The sequence below is a fragment of the Chrysochloris asiatica genome, unplaced genomic scaffold (assembly GCF_000296735.1).
Source record: "Chrysochloris asiatica unplaced genomic scaffold, ChrAsi1.0 scaffold00021, whole genome shotgun sequence".
In the NCBI taxonomy this organism is placed as follows: Eukaryota; Metazoa; Chordata; class Mammalia; order Afrosoricida; family Chrysochloridae; genus Chrysochloris; species Chrysochloris asiatica.
In genome coordinates this window covers 9,665,639-9,691,241 of record NW_006408539.1, presented here as the reverse complement: position 1 = coordinate 9,691,241, position 25,603 = coordinate 9,665,639, and the positions used below count along the sequence as shown (strand labels likewise).

At 40.3% G+C, this 25,603-nt stretch overlaps 1 protein-coding gene across 2 annotated transcripts in view; it reads right to left on the bottom strand.

Annotated features, from left to right (window-relative positions):
• Positions 1-25,603, bottom strand: part of WDR7 (WD repeat domain 7) — a 425,218-nt gene that overhangs the window by 73,351 nt on the left and 326,264 nt on the right. For both annotated transcript variants that reach the window (XM_006837515.1, XM_006837514.1), the window contains one exon: positions 11,511-11,610. In XM_006837515.1, the coding sequence (XP_006837578.1) occupies positions 11,511-11,610 (100 nt within the window). The remainder of the gene's footprint in view (positions 1-11,510; positions 11,611-25,603) is intronic.

The window sequence follows — 25,603 nt, the reverse complement described above, 5'->3', positions numbered from 1 at the left end:
AGGTCAGCAGTTCTAACCCACTAGCTGCTCCTTAGAAATCCTATGAGGGTTTTTATGAGTCAGACCTGACCCGATGGCACTTCATAACAATAGTAACTTCCTGAATGAATTCTATAACTGTAAGTATGCTCTGTGGGTTCTGTGTGGCCAATGTAATGAATTTCCAAATCCCGCAGAGAGGCAGAGAATGTGGTGAAAGGGAGGGTTGGTGTGAGAACTGGTGAAAAGCTTAGAGAGCAGGATGTGTATCTGACCTCAGCTTCAGAGGAATCAGCCTTGGACTGCTGAGGTGCTAAGGATTCTCTTTCCTGCTTTGGGAGGTTAGACAAGAAGGTCTGATGCTGCCGTCATGCCATTTTCACATGCACTAAGTATGGTAGTCAATTCTCACTGCAGTTTTTGCAATCACCAGATAAGTGTCATTGATGTATAAGCATCATATGCTGTGGGCAGTGAAAACTGGGCCTCAAGCTTCAAAACTCAGCCTTAAGGAATCACCAATCTGCCTGTCTACAATATGCCTGCAGTCCTCATTGGTCCTTCTACCTGAAGGGAAATCTTCATTATTTTTGGAGAGAAGAATATATTGTTTTTCAAATTTTGAATCAATATGTACATGTTTGCTGACATTTCTGTTCAATCATGAATACTTTATTTTCCTGTGCAGTAGCCAGAGTGCTTACCATAATTAAATGTAGTATAGAAAATGACACTGACTGATTTTCATAAAAATGCTTTATTTAAATCTCATGCTGAAAATATTTTCATATCTTGCCAAGTCTCCTCTTTCCCCTAAAAGTATTATTTCTGTCAACAGGAAATGCCAGCTTTCAGTTATTTCTTTAACATATTGCTCACATTTTGTACTTTTATTTACAAAATTTATGTGACCATCTAGCATTTACTCATTCAAAGATAAGAGGTATTTTCACTCTCTAGTATAACTTTTTTCACATAACCCTTGTGCAATTCCTAGCTAATTGGAAAATTGCTGAAAAATGAACCCCTCATGTTTACCAGGAAAAAATTTCTGTCATTATTGGAAAAAGTCGTGTATTGGGCACATTTTTTTATGCAAGTCACACCATGGGGAAGAGGGCTCCATGCTTAGTAGCAGATAACCTTGGTTCAAGGTACACACCATGTGATCTTGGGCAAATTCACTTTCATCTGCTAAATGGGAATAAAATAGTAGCTTCATGACGTTGTGATAAGGATTAAAGTATAATCATCATCACTATTGCCAATGCTAACGTTAGTCTATAGTACAAAGGAGATCTGCCCGATAGAGTTTCCAAGGTGGTCACCTTTATGGAAGCAAACTGGCACATCTTTCTCCTGTAGAGAGGCTAGTGGGTTCAAACCACTGACCTTTCTGTTAGCATCCAAGTGCTTAACCACTTCACTAACAGTGTTCCTTATAAACGATAAAGTTCTACACAAAAGTGCTGTTGTGAAGTGCCACTGAGCCAATTCTGACTCATAGAGACCATGTACAGGGCTTCAGAGAAGCGGCTGGTGGGTTAGAAATTCCGACTCTGCAGTTCAAAGTGACCTTGCAGTCGAGTTCTTATCCTACAGTTCCACACCAAGGCTCTGGTAACATCCCAGTATTATTATACATCTAGTTACAGTAACTGTAAAATAAGAAGGAGCTTAAAAAAGTTGTGGAAAATTCCATTATATTTTAACTCCATTTTCCACAAACTATTTGAAGTCCCCTCACATTTCGCTTGTGATGCCTGATCATGATGCTTGTACATTCTGGTGTCTCTTTATACTCTCACCTCTGCAGGGACAGAAGAGTGAAGGCAGTTTGGTATGTTCTTGAAAGAGTCTTCAAAAAGGTCAAGTTAAATGGGTACAAGTCAAAGTCAAAATTTTCTTTTTTATATGAAAAGTTCTCAGGCTGACCTATACAGAGGTTGACAGAGACAGTTCTTGGGTTTCCATGATGGCAACAAGCCGTGTGGGCAGTGACAGGTGTACAGAATGAGGTAGCGCTTGTATCTTCATACAAAAACACAAAAAGGTCTGTCTTGAGCATTATGCTCCTCGAAGAACTGTCTATGTGGAATCCGTCTGTCAATGGTGACTCCAAAGATTAGCCAGGATCCTTAGGGGGCAGTAAGTTTATGTTAAGGAGGGAAGGGCAACTCAGAAAAGGGGGGCGAGGATGGTTGTAGAACTTGAAGAAGGCATACAGTGTCACTGGATTACACATGCAGAAATGGCTGAATTACAGTTCGCTCTGCTTTACATATTCTCAACAACAGAACAAAATTAAACACAAATATAAATCTCAACTAGCCTGGATTCACAGTTCTCTTATTAGTCTCCCACTCTACTCAGACGATATTGTCTTATTCCATCCTCTTCGTCTCTCAGTGCTAGGATAAGCACAGGACCACAAGGCCAGTTTGAAACACAAGGTCAGCGGTTCAAACCCATCAATTGCTGCTTAGAAACCTGATAAAGCAGGATTGGGGAACCTTTTTTTCTGTTAAGGGCCATTTGGATATTTATAACAAAATGCGCAGGTCAACTTAAAAAATTAGCCTGCTATATTTGGTCAAACATTTAATTAATTCACTCCTAAGAGTCCTGGTGTGGCGCTGAGGGTTAATGCACTGGACTGCAAAGTCAGTTTGAATTGTAAGGTCGGTCGGTACTTCAAGCTCACCAGCCTCTCCTCAGAAACCCTATACAGGGTCACTATGGGTTGGAACTGACTTCACGGTGCTTGACAATAACTTTTGTGGAAGCAGATCTCCAGGTCTTTTCTCCTGTGGAGCTTCAGGGGGGTTTGAAACGCTAACCTTTCAGTTAGCAGCCTTGCACTTAGCCATTGCATCACTATATGGCTTAGTAGAACTAGTCAGAATTGGTATTACTTTATTTTTTACCCCAACTATTCTTGTAGCAAGGAATCCTGGTGGTGCTGTGGGTTAACTGTTTGACTGCTAACCACAAGGTCGGTGGTTCAAACCTATCAGCCACTGTGTGGGAGAAACACAAGGCTATCTGCCCCCCGATAGATTTATAGTCTTGGAAACCCTGTATAGGGTTGTATGAGTTGGATTAAACTCGATGGAAGAAAGCTTGGTTTAAGACATTGTTACATCACTTTAGGAGTCAAATTAATGAGAAGGAATCAGACTACATTTCTTACAGTTTTATCTCCACATTACAGTCAAAATATCATTTGGGATCTTAATGCTCTTTTCAGGAAAAGCCAAGAGAAAAATCATCATACTCCTTGGTTTATATGGGAATTTTTGCCCTTTTTAAAAGAAAAAAAGTGAAAAAGTTGCATAAATATTTAAAATAATATTAAAATGGTAGGGAAATAACTAAACAGATGAAGCAAACATTTCAAGTGAACATTCAAAAGTTAGAAAAGCAAAATGGCTAGGAAATGGCTAAATTTCTTAGGCATGGCATGAAATAGAGGCAAAGTTCATACTGTGTAAAGTGGTAATTGGATGTAGTTTTAAAACATACATTCAGACAATCTGCTAAGATCTGGTTATGAAATTTTAAGATTTTGAAATTAATTAGAAATTAGGGACAATCAAAACATCTGTCAATAAACACAAATCATAAACATAGAAAGTTAGAAAACCATACCAGGGATAGAATCAATTCTCCACACGTATTGGAGTCCTGGACTCCTGGTGTTGCTCTGTAAGACCAGCACTAGACTGCAAACCACAAGGTCAGCAGTTCAAACCCACCAGCTGCTCCTCAGAAAATCTGTATAGGGTTGCTATGACTAAATCTACTCCTACTATGAAGAACCAACTCAATGGCACTGAATAACAACTGGAGTTCTGGTATGGCCCTGCAGGATTAGCACTGGACCACAGGGTCGGTTTGAACTGCAAGGCCAGTGGTTCAAATCTACCAGCTTCTCATTGGAAATCCTATATAAGGTCGCTATGGGTCAGAACGGACTCAATGGCACTTAACAGCAACATGGTGGCTTGGTGGTAGAATGTTTACATTCCATGTGGGAGATTCCAGTGTGATTTCCAGCCAAAGCATTTCATGTGGAGCTACCACCCAGCTTTCAGTGGGATTGTGTTACTATGATACTTAACAGGTGCCAGCAGAGCTTCCAGACTAAAATGGACCAAGTTAAGAGGTCTGGTGACCTACTTCTAAAAATCAGCCAATGAAAACCCTAGGGAACACAATGGTCCAATCCCAAACTCTCCAGTCTTGTTCTCATCTTCGTCTTGGCACTAGCAGTTTCCTTCTTATAATATTCTTCTTGTAGATGGTCACAGGTTGTTGATGTTGTTGAGTGCTGTCAATCAGCTCCAACTCATCCCAACCCTGTATAGGGTTTCTGAGGCTGTGATTCTTTGTAGGAGCAAAGTCACATATTGTTGTTGTTGTTAAGTGCCATTGAGTCAGTTCTGACCTATAGCGACCCTTTATAGTGTTTCCAAGGAGTAGCTGGTGAGCTTGAACGGCCGACCTTACAGTTCAAACAAACTTTGCAGTCTAGCATGTTGACCAATAGCACCACACCAGGACTCCATAGTCACAAAGTCTCGGATTAAATGCCATCTTCTCAAAGTGACCACCCCAGAGCACTCAATCTAGAGAGAGAGCCCAGTCTCCCACTGCATAACTCCACCCAGCATTTTCTTGTTCAGTGCTTCCTGTCTGTCTCGTCTCCCTATTATATAAACTCTGTGGTCGTAGGATCTATGTCTTTGTTTGCAGCTGTATCCTGACACTGACAGTAGGTGCTCAGTACATCTTCACCATCACTAAGTCTGATACCTGAACACCTAGAGAGATGCCCGTGACACACTGCTAAGTGAAAATAAACACAGGTTGCAGAAATGTATTCTATTATGGGGGGAAGAGAAGGGTAAATATTTGTAAGATCAAAGAAACAAGCCTCAAAGTATCTACAACAAACAGTTGAACAGGAGTTAAATCTAATGGCAGGCTTTGTATTTTTACATACTTAAAATTTTAAATTAAACATTTAAATTGGTATTTAAAATATTTTGCTATTGTTTGAGCATTTTTTTGGGGGGGGGGGTACTATTTTTAAATGATCATGAAATTTCATTTCTAATCTGATGAATTTCATTTTGGAAAAAGGAAAGTTGGCTTCCCCTTTCACCAGCCACCGTGTGTCTTCATCTTACATTGTTCTCCTGAAAATGGCTATCAGTCCAGGGCATTCCATCTGGACTTGTCCAGGTGGAAACTACACAAGCACCTGATTCTGATTAACCAGATATCAGTACATCATTGTCATCATTGGAAATGATGACATATTCTTGTCAGAAAAAAAGAATTTTTTTCATGAAGTTTCATGTTGGTGAAAATAAGAAACTGAATTGGGCATTGGCCATAGCCTGCCAGATCTGGCTATAAAGCAGAAAGAAAAACTTTTAGACCAACTCCAACCCTACTAAAAATCAGATAACAAGTCTGATGAATCGAACTCAAGTTTCTGGTTGAGTTCTGTAAGCATCCACCTATGCAGCATGAAAAGGCTGAGGCGGACATAAAAGTAAGCTTACAAATAAACGAGAGTAAACAATGAAGGGCTAAACAAGAAACTATGACATACAAATAAGAGAGAACATTCACAACTGTCTCTGCTGATGACATCACAAAGAAAATGATGTCATCTTACAAATGAAAACTGAAAATTAATAATAATAATAAAGTGGTTGACTTATTGATCTGATCTTTCAGTTCTTAAAAATGATGCTGAGGAAACAGGTGTGGGCTATTACACAGCAATAAAGTTCTTGGAAAATCCCTGGTGGTCCAAAATGAACACAGGATGTAAAAAAATATACACAGATGAGTCCAACACAGACAGATATGTTGGCAGTTGAGGATAATGGATTTGAAAATCTGAAATTACGTTACTCAGAAAAATTCTAACATAGTAATACTGAAAGCAATATTCATAATTATTTCAAAAGTCACTGAAAAGTTATCAGTATAAAGATGAATAAACATTATGGAAAAACTCAAGATAAACAATTATTAAATACAGATGGACGAAGACAGATAAGTAAGTATAATTTTGAAATCTGCTAGTTACTTGGTTTGACATTCTATTCATTCTACTTGTATAATTAATTCAAATATCCCTAAGAAAAAGGACAGTCAGGAAAAAAAAAATGGTAAGGAAACATTATAACAGATTTGGAACAGAATGGGGTTGGCTGCTTTTGTCTTATTTAACCTATGGTGAAATAATAATGATGAGGGCTAGCAGTTTTTGAGTACTTACTATTGGCTAACATATGCTTTTGGAGCCCTGGTGTGGCACTGTAAGATAAGCACTCAACAACAAGGTTAGTTTGAATCACAAGATCGGCGGTTCAAACTCACCAGCTGCTCCTTGGAAACCTATACAGGTTCACTATGAGTAGGAGACCAACTTGATGGCACTTAACAAGAACAACAACTATATATACTTTGCATGTGTTTATTCTTGCACTGTTTACAGCACAATGCTGTGAGAGTTATTATTCCCATTTTATACATGAAAAGATTGAAGCACAGAGAGTTTAAGTGCCTCACCTACAGCCACAAAGCTAAATAAAACAAGCTGAACCAGAGTCTGAACCCAGGCTGTCTGGCCACAGAACCTGCTCTCTTAATAACCTTTAATAACTGTCTTCTCTAAGTAAGAGGAAATAAACAGTTTGCTAATTGACTTTATTGTTGTTGTTGTTAAGTGCCGTTGAGTCGGTTCTGACCCATAGCAACCCTGTACAGGGTTTCCGAGGCTATAAATCTTTACGGGAGCAGAAAGCCTCATCCTTCTCCCGTGGAGCAGCTGGTAGTTTTGAACTGCTGACCTTGTGGTTCACAGCCCGATTCGTAACCACTATGCTATAGATAATATTAAAGTTGGCATATTATAAAAATTAGAAAGTAATTTTTTCTGAATAAGAAATATAGGTGGGAAAGTTTGGGTTGGAAAGGGTTGTATAATTTACAAAGGGTATAAGGAATTTAAATATAAAAAACAAATTGCAATGGAAACAGAGCAAATGTTTAAAATGTTTAAAAACAAATTATTTCTATGTGGATTATTGTTAGCAATTTGCTCAGAGAAATGCTTCACCTATGAGTCTGTCGTAGAAATACATGCTCAAGGCAGATTACAGTGTTATGGAAGGTCAGGAGCAAGAACATTTGAGTGAGAAGGGAGTCAGTTGTATAAAACTACACCATGGAGTCAAACTGTTGTTGTGGGTACTATGGAGTCGGTTCTGACCCACAGTGAGTCTATGCACACAGAATGAAACATTCTGTGTTTCATATGAGCCCATTGTTACTGCCACAGCATCAATCAACCTTCCACTTCTTCGCTGTTTCTCCACTTAACCAAGCATGATGTCCTGCTCCAGGGACTGGACCTTCCTGAGAACATGTCCAAAGAACTAGAGATGAAGTTTCTAAAGAGCTTTCTGGCTGTGCTTCTTCTAAGACAAATCTGATTGTTCTTCTGGCAATCCATGGTACATATAATTTTTTTTTTTTTTCCAAAACTATGATTCAAAGGCAACAATTCTTCTACGGTCTTCCTTATTAATCACTGCCCAACTTTTCACATGCATATGAGGTGACGGAAAATGCCACGGCTTGGGTCCGGTGTACTTTAGTCCTCACAGTGACTTCTTTGCTCTTTAACAGTTTAAAATCATCTTTTGCAGCAGATACGCCTAATGCAATATGTCATGGGCTCTAGCAACCCTTTACTAAGGTTTAGAAGAGGGTTTTAGTGATGGTTTGTTTCAGTGGTTTCAGTCGCTCTGTAAAGGTGGCTGCCTGGGGCTCAGAGCAGAGGGTTGCCATAAACCCTTCAGTATATACAACAGTTAAGAGAAGCAGAGAAGACGAGTAACAACAGAGAAGATTTTAAAATACATTTTTATAAAGAGCCTTTAAAGGCAGATTGACCATGACATTCATGAGCTTTTTTTTTTTTTTTAAAACAGGTCCATAATATCTTTTTTTATACATAGGGAAGCCTCCTGCTAATTTTATAAGCTCTAGGCCCCATAGAAAGGAGCTCTGGTAGCGCAGTGGTTATGAATCGGGCTGCTAATCTCACGGTTAGCAGTTTGAAACTACCAGCTTTTCCGTGGGAGAAAGAAGAGGCTTTCTGCTCCCGTAAAGATTTACAGCCTCAGAAACTCTATGCAGGGTCGCTATGAGTCAGAACCGACTCCATGGCACATAACAGGCCCCAATAGAACCTGGAGCCATAGTCACTGAAGTGAAAATACATGTTCCCTGCAAGTGGAGTCATTTCTTACAGGACTTTGCAGTTGAGGACAATGAGGGAGATCTTTCATGTGCACTTAAAGGTACTTGTGGCTTTTCTGGTTATGGCAGGAAGTTGCTTGGCTGGACCAGTAGGTGAGGCCTTGTTGGTTGAAGAATAAAGGTAAGCCAGGCTGGGCAAGGATGGCATAAGTGAGGGCTTACAGTCTGGTGAACACAGATTTGGATAGAGTTCAGGGTTGCTTATGTGTACTGCAGAGTTAGCATGAGAGGACACTGGCGGACATGCAGGAGATAAGGACACAAGATGTAAGGTAGACACAGTGCCCTATTTCCTCCCTTTTCACTCATAGGGGTGTTGAAGGTCAGAGGTCAAATCATCCTACTCAAGGAGGGGGATCTACAAGGTCAGTTGTTGTTGTTAAGTGCCGTCGAGTCAGTTTCGACCCATAGCGACCCTGAACAGGGTTTCCGAGGCTGTAAATCTTTACGGGAGCAGATCGCCTCATCTTTGTCCCGTGGAGCAGCTGGTAGTTTCGAACTGCTGACCTTGGTCAGAGGAGCACACAATACAAGCTCCTTGCCTTCTGTGGACAAGTCAGCATTTCAGAATTTGCTTCCTGCTGTATGAGGGGTTTCTAGCTACACCACAGTCAGCAGCGTTTAATCACTCGGCTTCAATTGTCCTCATTCATTGTCTTGCCTGTCTCAGGCCTGGCCACAGTCTAGTACAGAAGCACAGATTTCTTCTTCATGAATTCTAAGAAAGGTTCCCCGTGCTGTTTGATTCATCCTTTCAAGTCTCTCCATATTTACGAATGCCACCTCTATTCCAGCTGTGGACTTGGTGCTACTACTCAGTAGTCTCCTAATATGTATTGTACTGCAGTAACCTGCGTGCTGCTATGATGCTTAAAGCTACCTCACCAGGATTTCAATTACCTGCAGGGTCACCCACTGCAGACAGGTTTCAGTGGAGCTTCCTGACTAACAGAGACTAGGGAAGAAAGAGCTGGCAAAAAATGTAGTCAACAAAAACCCTACGGATCACAATGTAAGTTGGTCCAATGTAGTGCCGGAGGATGAGACCCCTAGGTTAGAAGACCCTCAAAATACACAGTGGCCCCAACAATGGGCTCAAGCACACCAGTGACTGAAGGGGGCGCAGGACTGAGCGACACTTCCTACTGGGCACATGGATCACCAGGAGTCAGAACTGACTCTACAGCAAAGGGCAACAGCAGTGATAGCATAACAGATGCCCAAGAAGCCCCGAAGAGCTCACTGTCACTGGGTGTAACTGCTAAATGATGAACGCTGGTCAAGACTTAGGCGGGTTTTCAATTCCTGCCGGAGGACAGGAAAGGGTGACCTGCACATTCATACAGACCTGGTAAGGAAGGCTTACTCAGTCCTAGAAGAGCAAGGACACTTTTGTGATATCAAAATTAGGAAGCTGAGATAGAAAAAAAGCAAAGAGACACTACAGTGTTTACCTGCACTGCATGAAGTACAGAAAATAAGATGGCACATGAATGACAAGTTTGAGCTAAGACTGTCTTTAGTTGATAAGTGTACCTCACGTAATTAAACCCCAAGGAAGAAGGTATTCAAAATATTAATGTTTTATACAGGTTACCAAGGTGCTTCACTCAGCTGGGACAAAAAGGTAGAGAAATGCATACTTATGTCCACTTGGGTCCTTTTCATGAATTCTCAATTGCTGTTTTTCTTCTGCACTAAGCTGATAGGTGTCTCAGTTTTCTCTCTGCAGGTGGCAATGTGTTTTGTCTGATAAAGAAGAACCCTCTCTGATTTTACTTCAGTTTTAAAGAAGTTGGAAAAGCTCCCCTGGTTCTATTTTTGTTTTTCCTGTCTTCCCCAAACAGGTATTTGTTGTTCATTTCTCTCAGTGGTCACAAACTTCGATTTTCACACACCGTAAGAAAGATTCTGAAAATGCTGTCTCTCTTAGGAGAGAATGTTATAAACAACATGCTGCTTAAGTTTCAAACAAATATTTAAAGTGGTGCCATTGCCCTTAGAGTTCAGAGCAAAATAACACAGTCAGTTAATGTCCTAAATAAAATCACACACTCAAACAAACATCAATAGTTAAATACGGAAGGCGAATGGTGCATCTACTACGTAATCCTGGGAAATGCACCCACACCTCAGAAACTCTGGGGACATTTGCAATAAGGAAATGTGTTGGCCATGCTAGTGGTATCCCCTTAATGTGTCTGACCCGGAACCTTATAGCCTGTACACCTGTTACCATCTCTTAGAACTATTTCATGGAAAGCAGTCAGGGAATTTTTTGGGAAATTAATCCATAGTTTACTAAATCTACCAGAAAGCTCGAAGTTTTACTCATAAATTTATATATCACATCATATTCTTTCATAATAGTTTAACTGAATATGTCAACATTAACTAGTGCTAAAATAGGTCATCATAAATTGGAACTATTATCAATGATTTTATCAATTTTCCATGATCACGCTAGAGTCTAGTTTTAGGTTTGCTATTAACTAGCAGTGTGATGGTGGAAAAAAGAGATTGAAAGTCTCTAAGCTTTAATTCGGACATATCTAAAATGGGTCTAAGACTTGTCCTGCCTTCACAACTGGTATATTTTGCAAACCAAGTGTGAAAATTTTACAAGAAAACTGAATAAGCAATAGAATTATAAAAGCAGAATATGATTCTTATTTCAAAGGAACACCAATTTCCTTTTATAAAGCCACAATAGATGCTATTATAAAAAGATTTCCTCTTGTTTTATGAACTCTCACTAGATGATTATCTATAATTGCTAAACACCTCACTTCAATTAGTAGTCAGAAAACAATTTTTTATTTACTGTATCATAGTAATGCATCATCAAACTTTATGCAGGAAATGCATGACAAAAATTCATAAGAAAATTAGAAAACTATATTTTAAAAAAGGATCTGATTTGTGGCCAAGTCGTTTGTGAGAAGGAAACCCTCCGTCTGGGCTCTGTTATTAACCCATCCTGGGCAGCCCTTCAGTTCCAGTGAATAAGACAGTAGGGCTCTATATTCTTTGAGTCCTTCATTAAACTATTGATTCCTTTAGCATTATCCATAATGTTCCAGCAGCTCAGCATGTCAACTCATGAAGTGCTAAGTCTCTCTCTCCTTTCAATAACTCCCACACTTTATGGAGTGAAGTCACAATGATTTATTTACCTGACATTTTCCAGTCCGGATGTCGTACAGGGCCACTGAACCATGGCGAGCTCCAACTGCTATTCTGTGATTCCGCTCATAATAGCTGACCATGTAGAACCTGAATTGAACATTTTAACAACAACAACAAAAACAAAAAAACAGGTGAGATGACCCATACGGAAGTGGGGAGCAACACGTTTCAAAGAGTCAAGCTAGCTCAGGCATATTTTTCAATGAATAAGTCTATAGTAAAAGTGTTAAGATTCTTCCAAAATGCCCTAGCTAATTCTTAGAATGAACTGAAAGAAAAATCATGCAGTATACCACTTAGGTCTGCTGATAATTATTTCCATAAAGGCAAACATCCTTGAGGTCTTGAAATGAGACATATGCAACAAATCCAAAGGGATTTAAATAAAAAACTCAGTTTTGCTACAGTGACGATTATGCAAAGATTTCTATTTGAACGGAAACAGAAAAGACAAAAGGGCCTACATATTCAATCTAATTATGTTCTCCTGCTTTTTTTTTATAGCATTAAGGAATTAAATAAACTTTTTATCAATACAATCACAGCGCTGTAAAATAAATCAGTAATTTAGACTGAAACTAGAAAGCTATCCACCAGAAAAAAAAAAAAAAAAAAAACTGCCTTTCCTGCTAATTCCATGATTTCCCGAATTTACTAGTTGCTCTAAATGACAGCTGTGACTATACGCAGCATGATGAGGCGTATGTGGTGCCGACGTCCCAGGACGGAAACATAGGACCCAGGGAGGAGGATGGGAAGGTTATGAGGCTGCTTGTTTCGTTTTGTTTTTTGTTTCCATGAGTGGATTAAGTCTCAGAATTCCTGATTTATGCTTTGTGTTGGTGACTTTATACCCATATGGTTAGGGTGTAGGGTGGTAACAATAATAATTAGCACATGTGTAAATCGGGTAGGATTTTATAGCCTCAACGAGTTTTGCATATCCTGCCCATTACTTAGTCCTAGTGTCTCAGTACTCCTTGCCCAGAACAAGTGGCCCATCCTAAATCTGTATGAAGACTTTGCATCGATACTAAGACACATCCCTTGACTTTCGCACTGGGGTTCCACACTACCAACCTCGTCTCTTTGTTATTATTTTCTAAAAGGGGGGCAAGGGGGGGTAAAGCAGATGACACCAAAAAAGGAAGAAACATTTTTCTAATGTTTTGTTGAGATATAGTATTGTTGTTGTTGTTGTTAAATGCTGTGGAGTCGGTTCCGACTCATAGCGACCCTGCACAGGGTTTCCGAGGCTGTAAATCTTTACGGGAGCAGAAAGCCTCATCTTTCTCCCGCGGAACAGCTGGTAGTTTCGAACCGCTGACCTTGAGGTTCACAGCCCGATTTGTAACCACTACGCTACCAGAGCTCCTTTGAGATATAGTATAGAGACTCAAAATCTTCTAGGACGTGGGATTACAAATCTGAAACTCCAGGAAGAGGGAGAGAAGAAGCAAAGGGGTGGGAGGGAGACAGAACGTGAGAGAGAGACTGTTTCCATCTGAGCATTTGACAAAGCCATATTGGCACTAGCAGACATTATGACATTAATACATGTTTGACAAATTTAGGACACAAATGACTAAGCTTTTAGTTGTTTTATTTGTTACTTACTACCAGGTAACATGAACAAAACGTACTCTGTCCTATCCTTAAGCATCACGCAATGACCTACTCCTTTCCCTTTACTTGATTCGTTCTTAGCCACATGGTTTGGTTGTGCACAGGATGCGGCTGCCCTCTTTGTATAAGGATACTGGTTTGAAGGAAGGAGGGGTACAGAACTGTCCTGTGACATATGCAGCTCTCCCCACTAGTTAAGTGTTTAGTAAACAGTTAGTGTCTTAATGTTGATTCTCTGTCCAAAGCATTTGGAAACCACCTCAGGATCCAAACCCCATTGCCTTCAAGTAGATTCTGACTTAGTAGAAATCTACATTTTAAATCTAACATACTTGAAATTGAAAATTATTTAGAGAGTTTAAACATTTTCATATTTGACATTTTGTTGTTGTTGTTAAGTACCGTGGAGTTGGTTCCAACTCATAGTGACTCTGCACAGGGTTTCCGAGACTGCGAATCTTTAGGGGAACAGAAAGCCTCATCTTTCTCCTGCGGAACAGCTGGTAGTTTCGAATTGCCGACCTTGACGTTAGCAGCCTGATTTGTAACGACTATGCTACCAGAGCTCCTTAACATTTAAGTTATCCAATAATATCAATGTCTATGTATTCATATAGGAACCCTGGTAGCATAGTGGGTTACATGTTGGGCTGCTAGCCACAATGTCAGCAGTTCGAATCCACCAGCTGCTCTGTGGGAGAAAGATGAGGCTTTCTGCTCCCGTAAGCATTTACAGCCTTGGAAACTCTATGCAGGGTAGCTATGAGCTAGAACCAACTCAATGACATACAAGTATCACCATCACAATGTCTCTCTATAAGGAGCTTGGGTAGCATGGTGGTGGTGGAGGTGACATGTTGTGGAGTCGGTTCCGACTCATAGAGACTCTGCATAGGGTTTCCAAAGCTGTAAATCTTCATGGGAGCAGAAAGCCTTATCTTTCTCCCACAGAATCTCCGGTAGTTTCATACTGCTGACCTTCATGTTAGCATCCCAACTTGTAACCACTACACTACCAGAGCTGGTAGAATACTGGTTTACAAATTGGGCTGCTAACCATAGGATCAGCTGTTAAAATCTACCAGCCACGCCATGGGAGAATGATGAGGCTTTCTGCTCCCGTAAAGATTTACAGTCTCAGAACCCTATGCAGGGTGGCTATGAGTCAGAACTGACTCCATGGCATACCACCATGCCCCCATATGTATACACATGTTGCTGTTGCTAAGTGCTGTTGAGTTGGTTCCAACACACAGTGACCCTGGATACGGTTCCTAAAGAGCGGCTGGTGAGTTTGAACTGCCCACCATGCAGTTAGCAGTCTAGTGCTTATCTTACAGAGCCACACCAGGACATAGATACACATAGTTTATATCTATTACAGTAATATGGACTATAATTCCTAACAAATGTTTTAGCAAACACTTTTTCTGTGCAGAAGAGTAATAGTCACAAGAAAATGAGATCTCCAGAAGTATGTTTTTAAATCTAATATTAAATTTTACATAGATGTAGTAGCTGTACTGCCAAAATTTTCTGAAAAATACTAATATAATTATGCCTTCCCCACCCTCAGAAACCCTTTAAAACAAAACAGTGGTAAAATATATTTATGTTAAGAAAATTATACTTAAAGTACAATCTGAAGAGTTTCTGCTGCATTTTCTACGCTCCGGATACCAACTTCACTCCTCCTCTAAATCATCTACCAACACCATTACTCATGGGAAGAAAAAAGATCAAATCTATTCTTGGTATCAAATCTTTAGTCTGCCTGAAAGGACCATATATTACAGTCCTGCCATTTTTCATTCTTTGCAATTTACTGCTAGACTAATACTTCTAAACACTATCTGAAGGAATTCTGAACAGTAAAAGGTCTCGTGGCAGGTTGTTCTCTGGGAGTCTCTAGTTAAACTTTCTATTTCTCTAACAGTAGCTCTTGTCACATGGAAGTGCACAGCATCTACGCAGCCACTTCACAAGTAGTCACTGAGGGAGCTGCTGCCGTGAGCCAACCTTGGTTGAGGATTCCCTGGGCCAATGTCCAGAGCCCTCCACTCCCCACCCCTAGACCCCTCTTCTTCTGAAGCCAGCTCACCAGTGGAAGCTACCAAGATCAAGGGCTGTGAGATTCAGCCTTACCTATCAGTGGCTTGGAGATGAGGGTCCATTATTGTTTTTAGTACTATTCTAGTGTTGCCATGATCCCACTTGCCTTGAAATCCTTCAAAATATGGGGAAGGGAATATCTCAAAATAAAGGGTCATATACGAAGAATCTTTTGGAAATCATGTCTCAGTCTCAGTTCCCTGTTTCTAGAACATGTCACTATAGCAGCATTTCTTGGACAACAACCTGGTAAGACTCCCTTTGTTCGATTCACAAGGCAGCTCTATAAAGAGAACATTACCACTGAAATAACTGAGAGCAGAGTCGGGTCGAATTGGGACATTAGATAATATGTATTCCTTGACCCACTGATGTACCCACATGCAGCCTCAAACCAGATCACCTTCTGCTCACCACCGTCCTTTCATTTCTTACCATTCTTCCTTTGCTCACCCTGCTAATCATATTGTCCTCCTAGTACTTTCCTGAATATGCCAAGAATATCCATGTCAGGAATTCTACACTTGCTGCTGCCTCGGGCTGAAGAAATGACCTACCTGTCACTTCCATGGTTCATGCCTTCACTTCATTTAAGTCGCTGTTGCCAAGTTATCATGATAAAAGAAGACTTTATGGGCCACCTTATTTAATAGTATGGAGTCCTGGTATAGCGCTGTGGGCTAATTCGCCGGACTACAAAGTCATTTGAACCACCAGGTCGGTGGTTCAAGCTCACCAGCCTTTCCTTGACAACCCTATATAAGGTTGCTATGGGTTGGAAACAACTCGACAGCACCATGCCAGGACCCCAAAAAGCCTACAGCACCTGGTATACACAGGTGGTCTCCCACCCAAGTACTAACCAGACCCGACCCTGCTTAGCTTTGGAGATCAGACAGGATTAGGCACATTCAGGGTGGTATGGTTATAAGTTACTCCACCCCTATTATGCTTTAAAAATTTTTTATTACTCTTTAACTCATTTTATTTTCCTTTATTGTACTCTTCACTTATGAGATATGAAATAATATATTAAAAAATGTATCACATCAGGGACTTTGTCTTGTTCACTGCTGTATCCTTACAGCCTACAACAAAAACCTTTTTTGAATGTATAAATACATAAATATGATTCCAAATAAGCAGGAAGCAAAAGTAAGAAGTTCAGCGCAGTAAGAAATTTAAAACAGTATGCATGTCCCTCGGAGACTAGTGTATAAATGATAGTAAATATGAATTTTTAAAAGAAAAATAAGTGTTTCATAGGGTCTTAAATAATAACGGAGCTGGACAACAAAGGAACAAAAACTGTCCAAAAAGTATGGAAGAAATTAACAACAAAAAACTAGAGAGCTGGCTCATGACACTTCTCAAAATGTTATTTTCAATGGAGACAAACAATTACTGATTTACAAGAAGTGATGTGTAAGGGCCCCTAGAGCCTGGGTACATTAGCAGGAGCCTGACCGTTGCATAATGGAAAGTATTGAATCAAATCTTACGGAACTAGGAAAGATTACCTGGGCTGAAATTCAAGAAGGTGAATATAAATAGTCTCAGTACTGATCTATACCACAAAGCATATTGTTTGATATGATGTTTTCCTGTGAATACAGCTCATCCTAAGAATGTGCCAGAAATTTAGATCACCACACATACATGTTGGTGAGCAAGGTACTGTCACACAAAACACACTTAAGAGAAATAATCACTTGTGATTTGTTATGATACAATAGAAAATATTATTAAGAGGAGATACAGTGAGAACATCCATTCCTCCATAGCCAAAGTTGTGACTTCAACTCTTCAGGAGAAACCCTGAGTATTTTGCAAGGAGGTGGTTTAGGATTTCAAACACATCTGTGAACTAAGGACCCTCTGGCCCAGGGCCCTGGAGTAAATCACTGGCCAGTGTGTCCAGCTGGCGGACCAGTACCTGCATCTCTGAATAACTTCAGTGCTCTTTATGGTCTCCTTGAATTGATGAGCTTTTGAAGTTTTAGAAAAAAAGGACACTCAGAGAAGAGACAAAATGTGTGAAATTTCAAATTTGGAAAAGATAGGAAAATGTAAGAGCAACATGATTCGGTAGAAAGTAGGAACCTGTAGAATCAGTTCATTAGGTATGAATTTGGCAATGTGAAGAAAGCTTAGGATGCTCTGTGTCTACTGTAGATCAAATCCCTGAGTATTAACTACAACAAGAAACATTCTTCAATTAATATAAGATTAACCTCCCACTGGGCATGAAACCACCTTAACTCCAAGGAAGTACGGGAACATAACTACATCTTAATAAATAAATGGATTAAATTATAACCACAGTTACTTGGAGCTACATTTATTGTGAGGTGCTGTAGGATAAGCACAGGATGGCTAACCACACTAACCACAAGGTGGATAGTTCAAATCCACTAGCTGCTCTTGGAAACTTTGAACAAAGTTCTACACTTGACAGTACACAGCCACTACATATTAACGAGCCTGGTGACGGTGACACCGTGGTGACGGTGACACTGTGGGCCAGGCATTGGTATGCTAAACATAAGGTTGGTGGTTCCCAAACTACCAACTGCTTCAAGGGAGGCGAATGAGGGTGTCGGCTCCCAAAAAAGTTGGACAGTCTCAGAAACTCTAAGCAGTTTTTCTCTGTCCTACTGGGTTGCCGGGAGTCCTGGTGTGGTGCTGTGAGTAAATGTGCTGGACTGCCAAGTCGCTTTGAACCACAAGGTCGGTGGTTCAAGCTCACCATCTGCTCCTTAGAAACCCTACACAGGGCCACTATGGGTTGGAACCAACTTGACGGCATTTAACAACAACAAACAAGACTTAACAACAACAACAACAAACAGGGTTGCTATGGGTCAAAAGCTACTCACTGACAGTGGGCTTCGTTTTGAAACTCTGTACTTTCCCAGGTCCCTGTGACTGCATCTTCATAAGTATTTTAAGGTGTCAGGAACATTCTTATAGAGTTGATTTCAGAAGTTCTAAACACTGATTTTAAATGCTTCAGAAACTTTTGATTCTTTTTCTTTAAAAGGTACTAAGACAGTATGCCCTGATAAACAATTCAAACCCCATCGAAGTGTGCACAGCAAAAAGTCATCTCTCTGGTATCCCTCCACCACCAAGGGGAACTGCTGTTAACAGTTTGGTGGACCTTTGGAGAGCTTTTTCTAGTTTAATGCACATATGACATCACATTGCACATGTTATTTTATAACTTACATTTTTCCTCAGTATGTCACGGGATATCATCTCATGTCCTTTTTTCCACACCTGCACTGATTCCTAGGAAAGTATGCACCACTGTCTAACCATTCCCCTTTGGATGGACACTACTATTGTTTATGGATCTTTGCATATCTAGGTAAGTGTGTTTGTAGGAGCAATTTCCCAAAGCAAGATTCTGAATCAGAGTACATGCACATTTTAAAAGTTGAATGGTCATGCCAAATTGCCTTTAAGGGAGTACATCCACAGGGTCATGTCCAACTGCCTTTTTGGGGGGAAGAAAATGGTATCACAATTTTATTTTAAATAGCATGAAGCAACTAACAACTTTTTGGATTGATTTGCTTGGTTATACTCTGTAGGGTGTATGTATATGTTTTATTATGAATGCAGAAGTAAAAAATGTGATCAAAATACTGCAACCCAGGACCCTATTCCAGAGAAACAGCAACACCAGAGATGGAGGCAGAGATGAGGACAGGGAAAGAGGGAGTAGCTGAGGATTCTGGATTCATGGAAAGAGAGGGACTGGGTGCTGGTGGCCAGGAGGCAGGCTTGCAGAATATGCCCTTTGGTTTTTAAAATTATTATATATTCCTAAGTGTTTCTATGTACACCCCGCTACCCCCTCAAGAAAACAACAACAACAACAAAAAACAACAACAGAGGAAATGGAAGCAAATACTATTGAATGCGTGGAGGAGAACAAACCAATGTTTTCCCATGTAAACTATCACTCTGTTCAAAATACAAACTTAAAAACAAAATACTGCAACCCGTACCTTTATCCATCTGTATCTATTCATGCGCACTGGATGGGGAGGGAGGGGCATGTGTTAGCAAATACGAGCACAATATTCATGTTTGCAAATATCCTTGAGAAGATCTAAGTCAAACCGGCTGAATGGGGGTGGGAGGAAGAATGGGAGCATATCTACAAATATGTACAAATGTGAAAAAAGCATCTGTAATGAGTGTCTGCCTTTCCTGCTAACACCACTGAGAATGTAGTGGAGCATACAGTGGACAAAGTGACGAAAACTACTTAGACATTATCAAACATCGCAAGGTAATGAGTTTCTGGGACCACGCTCTCAGGGGACACCACGATCAACTGGCATAACATTAACCACAAAAACAATGTTCTACATCTTACATTTGTGAGAAGCATCTAAGGTCCAACTATTAGTCCTTCTATGGGCAGAAGAAAGGAGAGTGCTGAGAATTGAAGATGCTTGGAATCAATTAGACCAATGGACTAATGGAACACGTGACCATCAGTCTCCATGACTCTGAGACCAAAAGAACTAGATGGTGCCCGGCTACCACTCCCAACTTCTCTGAAAAGGATCACATTAGAAGGTCCTGGGTAGAGTAGGAGAAAACATAGAACAACACTCAAACATTTTAAAAAACAAAACAAAACTGGGCTTACTAGTCAATCACAGACTGGAAGCACCTGAGGCTAAAGGCCTGGCCCACCCTTCAGGTATGGAAAGGAACTCATCCTTGTGGCCCAATATTCAATCAAGCAGTAAATAGGTATACAGGGAGGACAGCAACTCTAAAAAGCTATGCTCACCATGGAATGTTCCATCATTCCAAATCAAAAGGGCAACAGTTACCTAAGGACAAAGTTGAGAAGGGATGGGAAGGTGGATGGAATGAAAATTGGAACCACAGGGAGGAAGCGAGGTAACTGCTGTTGCATAGAAGGGACTGAAAATACTGAAAAGAAAACAAAGGGCATGATTTGTTGTATGTGAAACTGACGATCTTGTCTCCAACCTTTAGTCAATTCACAATAAAAAGTTAAAAAAACATCTGAGTCCAAACATGTTCTTTAGGGAAGAAAGGTAGGCCTGCTGTAATGGAGAATATATATACAGGTCATCAAAACTTCAGAGTGATGCCAGTGCCAACCCAGCAGAATAAAACATTAAAGAGTTCTTCTGAGGACCTCCCGTGTGAGGGGCCTAGAAGCTTTAGGTGTACGGTCCCAGAGCATTAACCCACATCCCTCAAAGGAGCCTCAGCTACAGTTAAGAGGTGCTAGCTATGTGCCATGGAGTTGGTTCTGACTCATAGCGACCCTGTATAAGGTTTCCAAGGATGTAAATCTTTATGGGAGCAGACAGCCTCATCTTTCTCCCGCGGAACAGCTGGCAGTTTCAAACTGCTGACCTTGAGGTTAGCAGCCCGACTCGCAACCACTACGCTACCACAGCTCCTTATAGTTAAGAGGAAAGCTTTGTAAAAGCAGCATTTTAAAGAACATGCTGGTCCACGCCTCCAGAGCTGTGCAGTCTCCATGGTGCTAACGTATATGAAAGATGTGTAGACATGAAAGTGGCTATAACAAAAGCATCAGATCAAGGAGAGCCGTGTCACTGATTTGAGGGGAAGGACAGACAGCAGAAGGTGTTTAATTTTCATGGAGGGTACCGGTTCAAAGGATAAGATGGAAAGATACTACATTTTGGATGGTGTGAGACACTGGAGAAACCGTTTTTAGAGCACCAACACGCCATTCGGCATCTTGCTCACTATAAACATTCATTATGTCCTGAAATTTAGGCTGAGCATTTAAGAGGTGAATTGTCTTCCTTTTCAAACAACTTGCTATAGGCACACTGTTCTTGTTGTTGTTGTTGTTTGTTAAGTGCTATCCAGTCAGTTCCTACTTATGGCGACCGTGTATATAGGGTTTCCAAGAGTGACTGGTGGGTTTGAACCGTTGACCTTGCAGTTAGAGTCCAGTGGTTATCCTATAGTGCCACACCAGTACTCGACTGTAGCTAGAGCTTAAAAATGAAGATTGGAAACACTTCAAGGGATGTCCAGGGAGCAGAATTTCACCCAGGAAAAATACCATGCATGTCTGGGGAATGTTGTATGATGGATGAGAAACAGGTCTCTTATGGTCTGGTTGTGCCACTTACTCATTGTGTGGCCTTGGGTGCTCTAGGATAAGTACTGGACTAAGGACCACAAGGTCGGCAGTTTAAACCTATCAGCCACTCTTGGAAATCCTACTGTTGTCGTTAGGTGTTGCTAGTGACCTTATGCACAACAGAACGCAACACTGCCGGGTTCTGCCCCAATCTCACTACTGTTGTTACACTTGAACCCACTGCTGTTGTCACAGTGCCCATCCATCTTGTTGGAACCAACTGCATGGCATATCACCACCACCACCACTACCTCCTACACCACCACCGCCGCCACCGCTGCCACCGTCGCCACCTCCACCACCACCGCCGCCACCGCCGCCACCTCCTCCTCCACCACCACACATTGTTTGATTTCTTGATTGCTGCATCCATGAGTGTTGATGGCTGAACCAAGCAAAATGAAGTCTTTGACAACTTCAATCTTTTTTCTCCATTTATCTTGGTATTATTTATTGGTTGAGTGATGAGGATTTTTGTTTTCTTTATATTGAAGTGCAACCCATAACAAAGGCTGTGTGACCTTTGATCTTCATCAGTAAGTATTTTAAGTCCTTTTTGCTATCAGCAAGCAAGATGTATTATCTGCATATTGCAGGTTGTTCATGAGTCTTCCCCCAATCCTGATGCCCTGTTCTTCTTCATAGAATCCAATTTCTTGAATTATTTGTTCAGCATACAAATTGAATGAGTCCAGTGAAAGACTACAACCCCGGTACACACCTTTCCTAATTTTAAACCATTCTGCATATCCTTGTTTTAGCAATTGCCTCTTGGGCCATGTTCAGGTTCCTCATGAGGACAAACAACTGTTACAGAATAGTAACGCTCCACAATGTTGTTCACAGCTTGTCATGTTCCACACAATTGAAGGTTTTTGCGTAGCCAATAGAGCACAGGTAAATATCTTTCTGGTATTCTCTGCTTTCAGCCAAGGTCAAACTGATGTCAGCAATGATGTTCCTCATTCTAAATCCCTGTGAAATCTGGTCTGAACCTTTGGAAGCTCCCTGTCAATGTATTGTTCCTGTGTTTTTTGAATCATCTTTAGCAAAATTTTACTTTCATGCACTATTAATAATATTGTTTGATGACTTCTGCATTCCATTGGGTCACCTCTCTTTGGAATGGGCACAAATACGGATCTCTTCCAGTCAGTTGGCCAGGCAGCTGTCTTCCAAATATCTTGGCATAGATGAGTGAGTGTCTCCAGTTCTGTATCAGTTTGTTAAAGACTTCAATTTGTATTCCATCAATTCCCGGAGTCTTGTTCTATGCCAATACCTTCAGTGCACCTTGGACATCTACCTTCAGTATCACATGCTACCTCTTGAAACAGTGAATATCGACCATTTCTTTTTAGTACAGTGACTCTGTGTATTCCCTCCCATCTTCTTTTGATGCTTTCTGTATCATTCAATATTTTGCCCATGTTGTTGATAAGTGCTTTTGAGTCGATACTGCTCATAGCAATGCTGCATAGAGTTTCTGAGGAGCAGCTGGTGGGTTCACAGCTGAACCTTGTGGTTCTCAGTCCAGTGTTAAGTCGAGGCTTGAAATTTTTCTTCGTTTTACAGCTTGAAAACTGCTGAGAGTGTTCTTCCCATTTGGTTTTCTAACTCTAGTTCTTTGCACATTTAGAGTATGTGATTTGTCTTCTTGAGCTGTCCTTTGCAATTTTCTCTTTAGTTCTTTTACCTCTTCATTCCTTCCATTTGTTTTAACATCTCTACCCTGGAGAACAAGTTTCAGAGTCTTTACTGACACCCATTTTAGTCTTTTCCTTCTTTCTTGTCTTCTTACAGGGTGTCACTATGAGTCAGAACCAACTCAGTGACACACAACAACAACAGCAAAGACAGAAATGTCTGGCACAAAGTAAGCATTTACTATGGTAGTGGTGTGCTGGAAGTCGGTTCTGACTCACAACGACCCTGTACCGGGTTTCCGAGGCTGTAAATCTTTACGGGAGCAGAAAGCCTCGTCTTTCTCCCATGGAACTACTAGTAGTTTCAAACTGCTGACCTTAAGGTTAGCAGCTTGATTCATAACAACTACACTACCAGAGCTCCTTATGTACTATGGTTAAGTACTGCCGTATCTTAGTAGCTATGTTAATCCTCCCCCTCATCATTTGCATCTCTGAATATACCCTACAGAAAGAATAAACAACCCAAACCCAACCCAAACCCCTGCCTTCCAGCTGGTTCCAACTCACAGACACCCTGTAGGGCAGAAGAGAACTGCTCATAGGGTTTCTGAGACTGTCAATCTCTACGGGCACAGGCAATCTCATCCGTCTCCCATGTTGAGTGGGTGGAGGATTGGAACACCTGTCTTGTGGCTAGCAGAGCAGTGCTTAACCCAGGACTCCTAGTAAATAAGATGGACACACTGTGCTACTTTCCTAAGGGAAATAAGTGCTCACTAACGAAATGAATGTTCATTTTTCTTATATATAGCATTTTGTTAATAGTTAGAGAAATGAATAATCAGATTATTTAAAATTTTCATATTTGTCAACTACTTGGGATTTCCCACTGTTATCTGGTAATACTTACTAATGATTTTACTTCCATATTAAATTGGCTAATACAAGCACTATGGAGTTTGCTTTGAAACCCTTCTTGATATTATTACAAAGCATCTGAAAATGAAATATTTGTGACACCATGAAATGGAATACTGGTAAAAGTTTCAGAGTTTTTGGTTGTTGAATTTATTTATTTATCAAATTATGAAGAACTTTAATAATATCAAAAGCCAGTCATCTCTTGGGGAGTTATTAGCAGTAGGGAAATGGGCTTAGAATAGTTTTAGATGGAATCCTCTTCATATGAATACATCTAAAATTATGTATTATCAAAAGTATACTGTAAAATGGTAACCAACTTAAGAATTTTACTGGAAGTTAGGGTAGAAACTGTTTTAAATCCCATTAGTTTTATTACCATACTGGATAAAAACAAACCACAGGTTTGAAGAAGTTTTTTAGAAAATGAGATCATGCCCTGTTATAGACAGTACCCATTTAGGGAGAAGAGCTGATTCAGCTTTGCACTTGAAAAGCAGAATCAATCAGTCTGTCTACATAATAACAACATTTAAGAAAAGGTACACTGTATCTCTGAAAATACAGACTTTCAACTTTTCTGTCTAGAGACTTTATTTCTCTGCTCTGTTCAGAAGTTTAGATGATGATTTTTCCTTGAAGTTTTTGGTATCCCATCTGTGTTATAGCACTAATATTTTCTGAATTATTGCTTTAGAATTATTTTAATGATTGCTTTTTTATTATTTTTTCATTTGAACTATTGTGCATCCAATATTAAAAAAAAGAAACACAGAAAATACTTAAAAATGTACAGATTAAGACAAAAAAAAATTTCCTTTACCACTTGTCCCTCTCCAGCCAGGTAACCTCCAGAACCAGCTATGTCCTTCCAGATGTTTGCCTTCCCATGTGAATACAAGTACATGCATGAATACTGACCCTCATATACAGCTTTGTTGTTCAAAAGGAAAGATTTTATCTTACATTTTCTTCTGCAACTTTTCTAGTTTCACTTTAAATTGTACCTTTAACACTACCTCAGTCTTCAGGTGTGGCACTGTAGGAAGTCAACATTGGACTGTGAACCACAAGGGTAGCAGTTCAAACCCACCTGCTGCTCCGTGGAAACCCTATACAGGGTTGCTATGAGTCAGAAATGACTGCATGACACTTAATAACAGGAACACCTTCTCAGTAGGAGCCCTGATTATACAGTGGAACAGGCATTGGGCTGCTAACTGCTAAGTTGGCAGCTCAAACTCACTACCTGCTCCGAGGGAGAAAGTTGATGCTGTCTGTTGCCATAAAGATTACAGAAGCTCTGTGGGCAACTCTATTCTGTCCTACAGGGTCACTGTGAAGTGTTAGAGATGTTACAGATCTCAGCTACTGATCCATGTTACAGATCTCTGTCTTTCTAATTATTGTCTTGTATGTCACAGTTCCATTTTAAACAATTATAAAGTAATTGAACTCACCCAAAGCCCCTTGGGAACCCCATACAGGGTTGCTAGATGTCAGAACTAACTCGACAGCACTCACCAACATAAGTAAATGAGCATGTTTTAATAGCACATTTCTATGTAAAAATATATGAAAA